The sequence below is a fragment of the Pseudopodoces humilis genome, chromosome 7 (genome assembly GCF_049639895.1).
Source record: "Pseudopodoces humilis isolate 2021_Gansu_Grassland_sample_001 chromosome 7, ASM4963989v1, whole genome shotgun sequence".
Classification (NCBI taxonomy): Eukaryota; Metazoa; Chordata; class Aves; order Passeriformes; family Paridae; genus Pseudopodoces; species Pseudopodoces humilis.
Window position 1 is genome coordinate 22,135,130 of NC_142206.1, and position 14,626 is coordinate 22,149,755.

The 14,626-nt window shown below is 48.5% G+C and overlaps 1 protein-coding gene across 1 annotated transcript in view; it reads left to right on the forward strand.

Moving 5' to 3' along the window:
* The window catches only part of HSD17B12 (hydroxysteroid 17-beta dehydrogenase 12), an 82,856-nt gene continuing 68,230 nt past the window's right edge, over positions 1 to 14,626 (forward strand). Inside the window, exon 1 of the mRNA XM_005522405.3 lies at positions 1 to 206. Within this exon, the coding sequence (XP_005522462.1) occupies positions 38 to 206 (169 nt within the window). The 5' untranslated portion in view covers positions 1 to 37. The remainder of the gene's footprint in view (positions 207 to 14,626) is intronic.

The following is a 14,626-nucleotide window of genomic DNA, read 5'->3' on the forward strand; positions in this document are numbered from 1 at the left end:
CGGGAGGGCTCAGTCCGGCCGCGGCAGCCTCCGCAGCATGGTGGCTCCCGCTGCGCTCCCGGCCGCCGGCCTCTTCTACTGGGTGGGCGCGCTGGGCGCTCTCTACGCGGCGGTGCTGGCCTCGTACCGCCTGTTGACCGGGCTCCGCGTGTGGGTGCTGGGTAGCGGCGCGGCCGCCGTGGGGCCGGCGCTGGGCGCCTGGGCAGGTGAGTGCGCGTCCCGGCCGCCCCCGCCGCGGCTTTTTCTACGGTGCCCCCTCCGGGCCGGGGCAGGGACCTCGCCGGGGAGCGGCCTCGGCCTGGCGGGGAGGGGACGCGGGCGGCGAGGACCGGCCCTCGGGGGGACCGGGGCAGTCTGGCGGAGTACCCGTGGGGCGGAAGCCGGGTCCGGGACGGGCCGGCCTGAGGTAGCGGCTGAGGGGCCGGCGGGTTCCACTGCTCTGCCGGGTGGGCCCCCGCCGAGCCGGGAGCCGTTCTCAGGCTCCCTACGAAACGTGCGGGGTCAGAGCGCGCCGGTCGGGTCGGTCCTGAATGAAGCGCCGAGTGTCGGGACTTGTGGGCGGGCGGGCGAGCACGGCGTGTTTGAACTTGGCGTCTCTGGGGCGGCCGGGCTCGCAGCGCGGCTCCGAGGCCGCGCAGCCGGGGCCGCTCCGCAGTTCCCAGCGCGGCCGGTCGGTGCGCGCCGCCTCCTCCGCGCCGGCCTCGCACCTCATCGCTGACGTCAGGCCCGCCCCGTCCCCGCCGCCCCCGGAGGAGCGGCCGCTCCCGGCGCAGCGGGAGCCGGGGACCGCGCGGCCCCCGCCCGGCGCGGGCAGCAGCGGCGCTGCCCCGCGGGCGAGCGGCGGCGGCCGCGGGTGGCCCTGGAGCAGAGCTGTGCTGGACTGTGGGCGAAGCGCCCTGCCGAGAGCGGCGGGCGAACGGCGGAGCGGCGCGAAACTTGTGCCGACCCCGTCTGCTGCGGCAGCTCGGCCCTCCTCGGTCCCGGAACGCGCTCAGGAAGGGGCTGAAGCACGAGTGGCCCTCCCTGTGGAGGGGGTGACAGTAGCGGTGGCAGGGAGGGGTGGCGGCAGCATTTAGCTGGCATCCCCGAAATACGGGAGTGCTGTGGAAGTACAGCGGAGGCTGTTACCAGGGTGTTTTCAGCGCTGCGCTGCTCTAACTTTTTTCAGTACTTCGATTCCTAGTCATAGAAGCCAAGCTGGGGAAAGACAGTTTCTTCTGTCTGAGTCTGCCACTGCCACTGTGGCCTTTAAATAATGATGAGGCGATAGAAACGGTTTCTCTGCTGGTGTAACAGACCAGGCCAAGGGAATTTTCAAATCCATTATTGGAAAAATCATTGTAAAGGGCAAGTCCTGTGCCTGATTAGGAATTAATAAGGTGGGCCACAAAAATAATTGTAGCGTGTAAGAGGTGTGAGTTTAAGATGAGATGACAGTTTAAAAGGCTGCAAAAGGTACTTGCTTCCCTCAAGGGGAGTAGGAGGACATCAAGTGCTCAGCTGCTGCGGCTGCTTCCAGGTGTCAGACCTGTAGGCAGAGCAGCCCTGCAACAAGCTGTTTGGTTGCTGGGCTTACGACTGTGCTCCCCCACAACCTCTGCTTCGGACAGCACAGAACATACGTGAACATATGTCTGGGTAGTTGAATGTCTGCTTGTGTGAGACACCAGTAACCCAGCGGTGCTACTTGCAGCATACATAATGCCAGAGCATGTCATGAGTCCTGTGTGCACAGGCTCAAAGTGCAGCAGCCGTGCCTTGGATAAGTTACAGCTTTACTTACAAATAACTAAGGCCCAGGTCTTCCTTTCAGCTGGAGAAATGTTATACCTGTTAAAGATGTGGCTGTCACAGGACACCCAAACCTTTGATTTTCTAATATTTGTTTTGCATATATTACTGCATTATCGGTTGCCTGCTGACTTGTGGTGCATCACAGAAGTCTTGGTGGCCACTTGAGTTTGTTTTGCGTTGTTTCAAACATGGAAGTTTGCAGTGCTTGAGCCAAATGCCAGCTTGTCAGCTGGAACCACAAACTGTAAACAGCAGATCTTCCCACAGTCACATCCTCAAACATCCAGAGAACTGCAGTGCAAATGTCCTCTGTCACTGTTTTGTACAAGCGTGGTCAGCAGCGGGCTACGGTATGTGGCCAATGGCTGCTCACAGAAGTTGTTTTATCTCTGTCAAGATTGTGGTCTTCAAGCCAAGGAAGAAGAGGAGCACTGGCAGCACAGCTAAATTCTGTGTTTATTTCTCTGCTCTGAAGTGGGAGTATTGCTGCAGTGTCAAGGAGAATGGAGAAATGAGGGTGGTGATGCCTGCTGTCAGGCAAGACATGTGGCCATCATGGGTTAGCTGTTGTGTGTGCAGCTGATGCAGGTGAGATGCTGCTTTATTGGGACAGCTGCTGTAGTCTCCAGCTGAAAAGAGGAGAGGTTGTCTTAGTCTGAATAAGCACTGGAGTGTTTTCCCCTGAAGTACATTATGGCTGGGCAGGCTCTCTGTTTACTCTTACGGAAAGGAGGATGGAGGCACTACTGCAAATGTGTTGAGTCACCTTGAGAATTAGGAAATTGTTAAGTCATACTGTAGGAAGAAGTGCATTTCCATTTTTTCTGATATTTAAAAAAACAAGTGGTTTTGATGCTAATTGGCTGCTGTAGTTACTGGGTCAATTTATTCTTTTTAATAATAAACTGGAGAGCAACTTCATAAAAACCCTAAAACACAAGTCCTTTTGGAAGGACTTCTTACTAACCTTTAACTCTTCTGCATGTCTGAAATTGAGTTGCAAATTCTTTCCTTTTTTTCTCAGAGGTTTTTTTTGACTGCTTCTGTCTATGCTTGGTCTAATTTACTGGCATTTAGAAGGAGGGGATGTGAGGAGGATGAACAACTACGTGAGCTGATAATGTACTGTGGGAAAACTAGGTTTGTACTACTTGAGGTAGCACTTCTTTTGACAAAAAGCTTTTCTATGATCACTGTTATGTGTGAAGGTCTGTAGGCAGCTTTTCTGGTTTTCTCTCCGTATAACTTGCATCTGGCTTGATTTTTGGGTACTGTACAGTGAAATACAATATGGAAGTTGGGTGGATGTCTCAATGTGAGATGAGTGCATCTTGAGAGACTATACAGTGGAAACTCCTGGGTTGAATGTTCTACCTTCAGTGTGGTTCACAAGTTGGTAAAAGAAGATAGTAACAGCTCCTGTGATTGAAAAACAATGTAGCTAAATGAAGTACAGACTCATCAGGACCAGAATGCCAAGGAGTCATTCTGAATTCACCAAGAATACAGCAAAGATGTGGCTGTTCCCCTGCCTTCCTCTAGGCAGACAGATGTGTTGGTAGTGCTGATTGTTGTGATCCATAGTGGCATTTCCTTAGGTTGGATGAGAGTCCTATTCTTCTCCAATTGATGGTAGTGGCAGGCAGCCACCTTGCTTCTCTGCCATTGAAAATGGGGTGTGTTCTGGAGTATAGTGTCTGGAGCAGGGAACTGTCTGCTGCTGTTATAGCTCCCATTTGGAGAGTTGCCGTGTCTCCTATTTTAGGAAGCCGCTGCTTTTTCAGGAAAACATGAAATTGTTTTTCTGCTCCTTCCCTTCAGTAACTTGGTGAAATAAGTTCAAAATCCTATTATAATTTAGACTGGGAGGGACCTTAGGAGGCTTGTAGTCCAACCTCCTGTTTGGAGCAGGGTCAGCTGTGTAATCAGGCCAATTCAGTATATGCAGATAATCAACTTTGTATATTCAAAAGACAATGCAAGTTGGATTGATCTGGTGCTCTAAAGCATCTGACATCTTGGTTGTGTCAGTACTTGGTTGTGTGGATACTTAAACCTTTTGTTTCTTTTTTTCCCTGTCTGAACATGACAAATATTTTGATGATTAATGTGATTCCGCCCCCCCTCCCCCATTTTCTGTAGTTGAAACTATGTGTTAACTGGAAATGAAGTTTGTTTTGATTGTGCGATTTGCCGTATGACACTTGAAGAAAAGTCCTGCTTTTTTTCAAGCCTCACAGTAGTTTAGAAAAGCATCCACTCCTTCCCCTAGTGCCTTTGATAGAGTCATGGTTGAATAATCGTACATTTAGTGGTTACAAGATGTCTGATAGTGGTGATGCTTTCTCATGTGGTGAATACAGCTGTACAGTTGTATGTGGGCCAACAAACATTTGTGAAGATGAGCTTGCCTTAATTAAGCTTCTTGGAGTTTATTCCTTAACATACAAAATTAACTAAATGTGGGCAATTTGCTCTAGGTTTCTTAGAGAAGAATTTGTAGGAAGTTGTTAATCAGGATGGTGCTCTCAACTGCCTCTAACTTTCTGTAAGACCCTTATTCAGTCTTAAACCATTTTTTTCCTGTGTAAATATTTAACAAAATTTAACAAAAACTTCTTAGAACAGCTGCAAAGCTGGGTGACCCCCTCTACTTTCTTGTTGGCTTCTTTTGCTTAACAAAGGCCATACATAGTTCAGCATCTAAAAATAGCAACTTGTGCGCTAGGGCCACTGAGGGAGGCATGAAAAATATAAGTAACTGGGTACGTGAGTAGTGGAGTAGATACTTCTTTGTGTCTGTACAGTCAGGTCTTTTAAAGATTAAGAATACGGGGGCAATTCTCAAACTCTTGTTGACTAGTAAGTTGAGATAATAACAAGCTCTATAAATTAGACCTTGTTGATAATATTATTCAATTAATAAGATGTGATGCTTATGTCAAGATGAAGAAATCTAAGAAGAGGACTAGCTGGATTTTGTGCTTGTAAATGGTTTGAGTTAGATTCCATCTGTAAACTGGTGCTTTCTGTGGTCCCTAGAAATGGTGCCTTATGAAACAGACCCTGATCCTTATAAAGTTCTTGGGGTATCCTTAATGAAATAAGTCAGATGGTAAAATATTTTAGTTGCAATATAAGAACTCCATACAGAGGACATTCATTTCAGTGCTATCAGGTGCTAACTTGCTGATGACTTTGAGCAGCTTTTGCAATCAGTGTCGTTTTTCAAACTCCTTAGCATTGTGAAATAGTTGTTACCTTAAAGCTTCTTAGTCTTCTGCAAGCAAGTTTCAGTCCCGATTGCACAAGAAAGTGCAGTCTTGCTTTGCAGGTGTTTCACAATGTGCAGTGACAAATAGTTGACAAACCATGTCACAAGTCACTGTTGCAGATTTAAAAGCCGCCCTGGAGCAATGTGTGATGAGGGTGTAGTTAGTAGGGAGATGGAGGGGAAGAGAGTTTCAGCCTCTCTGAGTATTACTTTCCCTGCAGGATGTGAGCTCTGCTCAACTCCCCATTTTCCCTGTGCACTGTGCTTGGCTGGTGTGTGCAGAGCTTTGGAGGGAGCTTCTGATTATCTCTTATTCTTTAGCTGAATCACTTATTAGGGATTTATCAACTTCAGCACTTCAGATCCATGGTGAAGGTTTTCTGGCCTTGTTCTCAATTCTGGACGCTACCCTTGTATGAAATAAAGCATGGCACTTGTTAACTTGAAAAGTAATGTTAAGAATGTGTGAAAATATGCCAGTTTGCTTGAAAACTAACTTGTTTGGACACCAAGTTCAATCGTGACAGCTCAAGTGAAATGTGCAGACTGAACTCAGAGCATATTTTGTTTTCTGGTATGGCTATTTGCAAACTGCTTCTGAGGGGTTACTGCACTGAAGAGTGGCTCAGAGAGCATTCTGATGCAAATGTCCCATCTGTACTTTCCCGGAGTACTGTGCTCTAGCCTGTATGGCTTTTTCTTTACCTATTTGCCATGTAATACTTCCAAGAATCCATCCTAAATTTTCTCTAGTAAAAATTTAGCTGTCTGCCTTCATAGCTTGTAATTTAGGAGACTTCTGTCAGTGTATCCCTTCAGCTTTGTTGGACTAAGGAAATGATGCTCTTCCAGAGCCATCCAGGAGAAGTGGGATCTCTGACCTGTTTCTCTAGACTTGGCAGCTCATGCTGTGTGGTGTTCGAGGGGGCTGTAACTCCTTAAGAGACCTTGCAGCTCTTGGTGAGTCAGGAAGGCTCTTTAGTATTTTTTAAATAGGCTACTGCTATTAACATACCCTAAAATCAGTCCTGCTTCCTAGACAGTATAAAGTAATGAACCATACTCGGCTGTTTTCTGCAATTTTTCTCTCTTTCTGGTGCTTGCTTACTTCTTTCACGTGTTTCCATTTGCACATGATGTTACTGACTATTTAAAACCTCTACTTAGTAGGATTGCACAACACTGCACTAGGTGCTTCTTTTTGCACTCTCTGGTCAGAAGAGTAGAGGGAGAGTGACTGCTCAGAGTCCAGAGGTCCCGAGTCCTGGTTCTGCTGTGTCCTTGCTGATGGACTTCAGCCTTCCCCTTCTGGATCATGCCAGCACACTAAATGTGTGTGTATGGGTACCACCAGCCTCAGCATCAACCAAGCCTCGTAATCTACAGCTCTGCAGTTCGATTCAGAATATGAGCAGACTTCGCCATGTTTAGCTGCAGGAGCAGAAAGATGTATATGGAGGAGGGTTAAATGCTGTAGTATGGTTTCTCCATCTGCAAAAAAACCCAAAAAACAGCTAATGATGAGTGGAGGACAGATGTTTGCATTAAGGTGAAAAGAATACCCATCTCTGATAAACAGCATGAGAGGGAAATGCTTAACAATTTATTAGCCTGGAGATGAATAGCTGTGATTCAAGCTAGTTCATTCATTCTCCCAGTCTTCTGTGTGTCTTAAGGTAGGAATACTTGTAATGGAAACTGGTTACTTAAAACTAGAGAATTTATATAAGGATGTAATCTAGAGTGATATCTTGCTTCAGTTTCTTTGGTTTGCTCTTTTGTCCAGTGTGCTTCCCTCACTTTGGGACCTGTGGGATGCCCTGGTGACAGCAAGGAAAGGCATTGCATAGAAGTGGTGAGCACACAAGTGTCCTCAGCAAGGAAGTCCCAGCTGGAATTGTGCTGTGTTAGTGCCAGCTGGGTAAATGCACTCCTGTGTAAGGAACAAGTAAGCTGTCAGGAGGCTTGACCTGAGGGTCAGAGGGCAGAGCTGAGAGTGTCCTTTGGAAAAACTGCAGTAGTTCTCCACCTAGGAATTATTTTTTGGTAGGTGGGTGAAACACGTTGTTCTTGGTCTTGTGAATATATTCATTCCTAATCCATAGGGTGATGATGACCATCTCTGCCGTGGAAGGGATAACAGTAAGAAAGTATCTTTCCTGACTATTCTAATAGAAATGCCAAATGTGGTTCTTTAGGCCTGTATATGAACACAAAAGTGGGAAAAACACTCTAGTAGGTAAAGCACCCATTTGTTTTGCTTGCATGGTTTCATCACTTATCTAAGTTGCTGCTTCTAGCTTCAGATGACTTCTGGTGCTGACTTACTGATAAGTTTTAGAAAACCTGGTTCTTAGAGAAAAGCAAAAGATTTTTCAGGTTGAGTACATTAATATCTGGAAATGCTAGAATTAGGGCAATTCAACTTTCTTCTCCTGTAGTACATTTAATTGCACAAAAGAATTCTACTTTAAATCTGCTATTTTTTGACTCCTGATTTAACTTTAAAATAACATATTGTTTTTCAAATCTTTGCAAGTTCCTAGATTCCTGGAATTAAAGTCTAGAACAGTGCGCCATCACCCACTGGGTGAGTCATTAGCAGTGCTGAAATCCTGTTCCACAAAATAAGCGTCTCCAGCTCACATGGGAAGAGAGCTATATGCAAAATTTCCTACTGAGCTTCTAATTCACTCCATTGCCCTCAGCAGCAGATGGTGACACCTAAAAGCCTGGGGTTTGGTTGTAGGTTTTGAAAGAAACCTCTTGTTTAGCAGTTCTTAAAAGTGGAGTGGAGATGTCCAGAAGCTGAGCCTCAGGGAAAGTAGTGCCTGTCCCATTTTCTTCTACTTCTTTTCCAATTTTTGTTACCCTCCCTGCTTCTTTCTCCCTTGAGGGTTCTCTTGGGTTTCTCTCATGATTCAGTTGCTTGTCAGTGGTGGGAGACAGCTGGGGTGGCTCAAGTTCAGGCATGGTCTGTGTACGTGCAGAACTTGCTGTCTAGCTGGATGTACCCGTTTGGTTTTGGTTGCGTGTTTGATTTTTTTCTGTTTTTTACACCTCCCTTCTATTTTGTCCTCTTAAGCAATTGTGAGCCACATGTTCTTGAAGGGTGTATTACATCAGTCATGCCAGAGGGACAGCTCTGACTCCACTTCTTGAGGAGCTCTGTACTTAACTAGACAAAGAAGAGCAGACTTGAGGAGCTCAGCTCTAGGACTGTTAATCACTACAATTTTTCCAGAAGATTTTGTGTATGTTAGAAGGCAACCACAGAAGCAGAAGGGGAGAAAAGCTGTAGTGAGAGAAGAGGAATGGGAGGTGATAAGCTCAATGGGACAAAGGTTTTTGTTGCTGATGAGACAAAACTGTTGTGCATAGACTAATTCTGGTCTCCTTACAAGGCATCTAGTCCCTGCTTTTAGATAGAGAGGTTTGTGGATGTGTGTGAGGTTACATATAGATACAGAAAGCAGAAGGCAGAGAACTATTTCTATTTCTGCAGGTGCTGCTACCCAACCAACACTTGCTTATGCTTGCATTCTGCTCTCCCCTACATTCTACTTCACCACTGGATCCTTGTTCAGCTTTCACGTTCCTCATCTGTGACTGGCTGATTTGTTTTTCCAAAACTCTTCCATCGTTCTGAAGTCTCTGGAAGACCTGTTTCCCATAGGCTTCTGCCCCTTTGCTCCCTTCCCCAAGATTCTTATCCTGCCAGCAAAGGTGATTAATCTATAAACTTGTTGTTCTCTATTATTTTGCATAAATATTTTTTTCTTCAAAAAGGTGTACATACCCAATATTCCTGCTGTCTTAGTCTCATCAGCCAAAGAGCCCTCCATCCCCAGAGTGTGGATTCAGTATGGCTCATGAGTCAGATCTCTAACAGGAGGGAGAAGCAGCAAGGATAGGGCAGTAAAGGATCACTGCACTGCTGGAAGAAGCTGCTACTCAGTCTGTGGTTGAACAAGGCATTAGAGTAAGGATGTTTGCTGTTTGTTCCTGCCCTCAGTTGTCCTGCGTGTCCAACCCAGTGTTTACATGGCATGGCAGATAGGGATGTGTTTGCCTGTCAACTTACAGGTGTGCTTCCAGGCAAGTTACCTGTCCTGATACAAACTCTTTCCCTAAGTCTTTTTGTCCTGGTAGACCCAGATCTATGGCAAGACTTTTGGGGCTTCTCAGCTTTGTGTTTGTTCCTAGATTTTGATCTAGAACACTCCATTTGGTGGACTGGCTCTTCACCTTGAGTGTTCACTGTAACCTCCAGAGCCTTGTTCATGTTTCTTTGCACCAGAATCAGTTTGCTGATGCTCACATGGTGTCAGTTTACAAATGAGATGCCTTTGGTCACAAGAGTGAGTGTGTGTTTTTACATCATGGCTTTCTGGTGTAAAAGTTTGGTGTGGAGAGAGAAAGTGGATGGAGGGTTCTTATCTTGCTGTTTTCCTCCTTACACTGGCACTGAGGCTGGTCTTTTTGTGTGGTGATCTGTTTAAGGAGTGTGCCCTGCAGAAAATTAGTCCCTTGGGGCTATTTATGCTCCATAGACTGCTTTGGTCATATGAATTCCAGTGCTGGTGCAACAGAAGGGAAATTTGGTAGTATTATGGAAGTGTGTGTTGAAGATACAGTTGAGCTCAGTGGTCAGCTTGAGTTGCTCCGAGACCAGGCTGCTGCCAAAAGAATTGCAGCTGCTCTGCTGCTGGCTGGGAGCTCTCACTGCTTCTTTACATTGCCTCAGTCAGTGTGTGGTGGTGGTGTTGGTGAGGTCTGCTTGTGTGGCTGACCTCTAACTGTACAAGGAAGACCAGCTGCAGTCAGCTGGGTCAGCTGAGCTGCCAGAAAAGTGGTTGGCGATCAGATGCTGAGGAAGGAGGTAGGCGTGGATGGTTGGGTGATGTCCTGCAGCTAAGCTGCCTGAAACTGAGCCTGAAATTGCAGGAGGAGCCTGTTGTCAGTTCTATTGCTTGGTCCCATCTTGATGGACTGTTCCAAAGTTTTGTTTTACTTGGTTCTTTTGTGGGTCAAGGTGGGTGGCACGTACTTCTTGTGTGTTTGAGAGGATTGTTTATGTGTTGCAGGGTATGATTTTAGTCCCTGCTAACAGGTTTTAACTAGCTCCTTTCCTTTTCAAAGACTAGGATAATGGTGTTGTGTTGGTTTGATAGCTAAGTTTTTATTAATTTTAAGAAATAAACCTCTTTGTCATTCTTTCTACAATAGTTTATGTTATTGTTCTTCCTGTGACCTTATCCTTGGGGACAGACTGGTTGTGCTTGGCTGTGTTTCAAACTCTTAATCTGGTAACCAAATTCTTGATGTTTTAAAGTGTTTGGAAATGATGGGGTAGGAATCTGTTAATCTGAAAGTTTTTGTAAGCCAAGAAATTTTAGTAAAATGAAAAAGGTGGATTTTCAATCTGCCAGCTATGCAGAATTTTGGTAGTATTTCATCCCAGCTGGATTTGTCACTTAGTTGCTGTTGCTGGTTGTGGTTAAATCAAAGTGTAGAGTTTCTGATGTAAAACATTGCCTTGGCAACATATGAAAATAATGCATTTGTTCAGAAAAAATGTGTAATCTTCCAGCATAGACTAGCTTGTTTCAGTCACCGTTAGTAAGCTTTCGATTGAAACTGTTTCTTGTGCACTAACCTAGAATTAGTCTCCTCAAACAGACTTTCAGCACAAATTATTTACTAAGTGAAGAAGCAGATTTGAGTAAAAATATATCTTTTTTTATAAATGCATATTGTTTTAAAGTTGCCCTTACTGTAGAAGTTGGTTTATATATTCATTTTAAAGCTTTGCTTTGGGGGGAATTACTGCTATGGGGATGCATGTAAGTAAGGGATGCTGATTAGAACTTAAAATGCCCTGTGTGGTAGTGTGTACACATATTCTTACTAGCTTACTAGCTGGATTTTCTGCCATCTGAAGTTTGCTGTTATTCCTAAATCTTGGAGCAGTGATCCTTGCTCTTAAAAAGATTTTTTTTTTTATCCCTTTCTCCTTCTCTTCCTTAAGGGGTCTTAGTTCCTTAGATGCAAGCTACTTTGTCTAGCCACAATGGCCATTTTCAGCAGGAATGATGCACCTAAATTCACTGCTGTGAGAGTTTGCATGTGCAATGGGCTGCTCGGCCTCTAACCAGGCTATGCTGTGCCCCAGCTGGCCTATGTTTGTCCTGGTGTGCATGTGTCCTGGTGCTTGTGGGACAGGCAGTGTTTTGGTGAGGTGGCACTGGCTGAATGCATGGTAGGAGAGGATTACAGGACCTGAAGGAGAGCAGCAGAAATCCTGGAATGGGTACCATTGGTGGGGGTTGGGGGGGGAACTTTATTAAATTTTGAGGGGTCTTTTGAGAGGCTAGAAGGACCTGTGGATAATAAAGCTGTTTTGTCAGTCTGGTTCTGATCAGTGAACTAAAGGTGCCAAGATCAGTCTATGCAGATACGTTAAGAGCAGCCTCCATTGCTTTTTCTGGTGTCAGACTTCTAAAGTAGGGTTTTCTCTTGGACCAAAGAGAGAAGTTAAATTGCTGGCCCCTAGTCCCACTCAGAAAGGAGCTGGGGAAACACTAGTGAAAACCTTTTCTGCTGTGGAACCTATAAAGTTGTCTAAATCAAGGAGTCCTTGAAAAGTTGGGATAGGAGGGCTGCAAGAATGGGATGTCAAACAAGGAAGGAAAGCAGCAAGTAGAAGAGAGAGAGGGCAGGAGGTACCTGAAGTCAAACAGGGAGCCTGAGGGGTACAACCTATTGAGCATGCTGCTTTCCAGAGCATCCTGGAAATTGGTGAAGGTTGCTCTCCCTTTATAGCATTGCATCTGCCGATAGGGAATGTTGCTGAAAATTCCTCCTTTTTTTCCGAGCCGTGGCTGCCCGTTTGCTTGCTTGGGACACAATGAAGAGTCTTGTCGCCACTTGCTTGAGTGTACTCTGTAAATGAAAAGGGCGTTGGGGAGACTGCAATGAAGACTTTGGAAGGAGGCTGTAGTGGACCTTGACAGGGGAGTGCTGTATCTTTGGTTTAACTCTCCATAGAAGTCTCCACTTGGTCAGGGACAAAGTGCATGTTAAAGACAAGGTGAATAGTGCTGTGCTTATGCCAGTGTTCCCTGATGGAGCCGGAGCTCAGCGGGACCTGAAATTCATGCGTGGTGTTGGCTGGCCCGGAGGTCCTTCCCTCTGCCGGGTGTGCCCTGCTGCTTTGTGCTTGGGACAGGAGCGCGCAGGGCTGCTGGCCACGAGCTAAAGGCGAGTTCTCTGCTGCGGGCGCATCCTGTGAAGGCCGGCTGCGGAGACCCGAGGGGCAGGCGGCAGCGAGGGATGCAGGGAATGCTCTGTGTTGGGCCTCAGCTCAGCTTGGGCTGGGCGCGCTGGTCCTTTTGGAAGGCAGGCGCTCGGGCAGTGCCGGCTGCTGGCCGGGAGCGAGGATCCAGCAGCCCGGGATCGAGCAGCGTGCTTGGTATCAGGGGCTGCTCGCATCCTGCGCCGTGACGCGGGCGTGCTGGGATCAGTGTTCGGGAATAGGAGTGTTCCTGGCACGCCGGGCCGTGCCTCACGCGTGGGCGCGGAGCAGCGGCTGCAGGGCGCCGGCGCCCCCGGGCCGTCTGTCCGTCCGTCCGTCCGTCTGTCCGCCCCCGCCCGCCCGGCGCGGCGCAGCAGCGCCCCCTGCCGGCCCGCACGGCGCACCGGAGGTGCGTGCGCTCGGGGCCGCCCTCCCGGCGGGACCGACCCCACTCCGCGCTGCCTCCGGTGGGCGGCGGGGGAAGCCCACCCCGCTCCCGGGGGAGCCGCTGCCCGCGGAGAAAGGCCGGCCCCGCCAAGGGTTAATGCCGCCTCACCTCAGCCGCCCCGGCCGCGGCGGGAGGGGGCGGAGGAGGAGGAGGAGTAGAGTGGTGCCGTCACTGCGGCGACTCCCGCGCCGTTACCTAACCGGTGACATAACGCGCTCCCTCCGCTCCGCTTAAGAAGCGCCTGGGGCCGTCACGGGGCCTGGCAGACCCTGCGGGGCGGTGGTGGGGGCAGTCGGTGTGACCCCTGCCGGGAGCGCTCGGCTTCCTCCGCCCTCATTGCCGCTCCTCCCGGGACGCCCTGGCTTCCCGCCCCGAGGGGCAGCGGGGCTGCCCCGTCCGAGAGCCGGGCGGTGGTCGGGGAGCGCTCCCCGTGTCCTCCTCTCGAGGTTTCCCCGGAGGGCAGGGGATCGGCGGGGCCGCCGCTCGCCGCCGCTCCGTGGGAGCCGCCATCCCGGGCCCGGGGATGCGCGGCCGCCTCGCGTGCCAGGGATCCTGCCAGGGACACTGGCTGGTCCACGTGCGGCCGGGGGGGCCGGGACAGCCTGCGCCAGCCCAGGCAGTGACCGCAGGCGCTTCCTCTGCCTCCCTGCTCTGCCAGGGAGAAGAAAGTGCACCAAATCAATCGTAGCTGAAACATTTAAGGAGGCGTGATGGGAGACTCGTTTCCATGGGAAAATCTGGGGAGTTTTCCACCGGGGAAATACTGCAAGTTTTCAAGGGCTTGGAGTGAAATATAGAAGGCATCGGTGGGCGTTTCTTTATTTAGAAACGGGAAAGCAAAGGCAGTGTTGCCCGAGTTCTTCCTTAAATCTTTACGGCAAGCACCTATTGCAAAACAGTGCCGATACGAATAAAACAGTCAAGGATTTCTAGATCGCTTTAACGTAAGAGTCTCCCTAATGCTTTATGGTAATTTATCGAGGGCATTTCTCATGAGACAACTGTTGCCTTCTAAGTTGATTAACTTGGGCGTGTTAACATTATTCATATCCTCCTCCCCCACCCCCTCCCCCCCCCCCCCCCGCCGCCGCCGATGGATAGAAATACTTAATTAAACCGAACGTAATTAAGAGCGTGGGATGGAAGGGACCTCCGTGGAGCAGTAATTACCAAATATTCTCATTCTAGCTAAAACTATATCTATATATTTTAGGGTAAAAAAAATGCAGCGTGTCGTTCAGGTTCGCTCGGTTTCCAGCGGCGCAGGGTGGCCTCTCAGCGCTGCGAGACCCCCTATTTTATGAATGGTGGGGCTGTGCTCGATTGAGCAGCCGGGCGCGCTCGCCGCTGCCGCTGGCTGCGGGCAGAGGGCGCTGCCGGGAGCGCGCGGTGCTCGGCGAGGCGCGGCTCGGGCTGCGCTCCGCGGGTGCGGGACGCGAAAGCCAGTCTAAACACAACAGCCCTTCTGTGTGCCCCGCCGGTGCAAAGGTTAGAGTGCAAAATGTGGTTTTGAGAAGCAACGTACTGCGGGGTACCTCACACTTCTTGTAGGCAGGGTATCTTTGGAAGAGAAGTTTTTTTTGGCTTTTCAACAACTTAAATTTCTGGAGGTTGTTGTTTGTATGAACCACCTATTTGAGTAGATTGTTTCTCATCATAATTAGGTAACTTTCAAAGATAGTGGAAATTTAAATTCTAGTGCTACTTCTCTGCGTTTTAAGGCTTACCTTTATAGGATCTTGACAGCTGAATAAAGGCTTGTCAGCTATGGCATCTTTTATCTGTGCTTCTCTTTACATCTTTTTAACAGAGT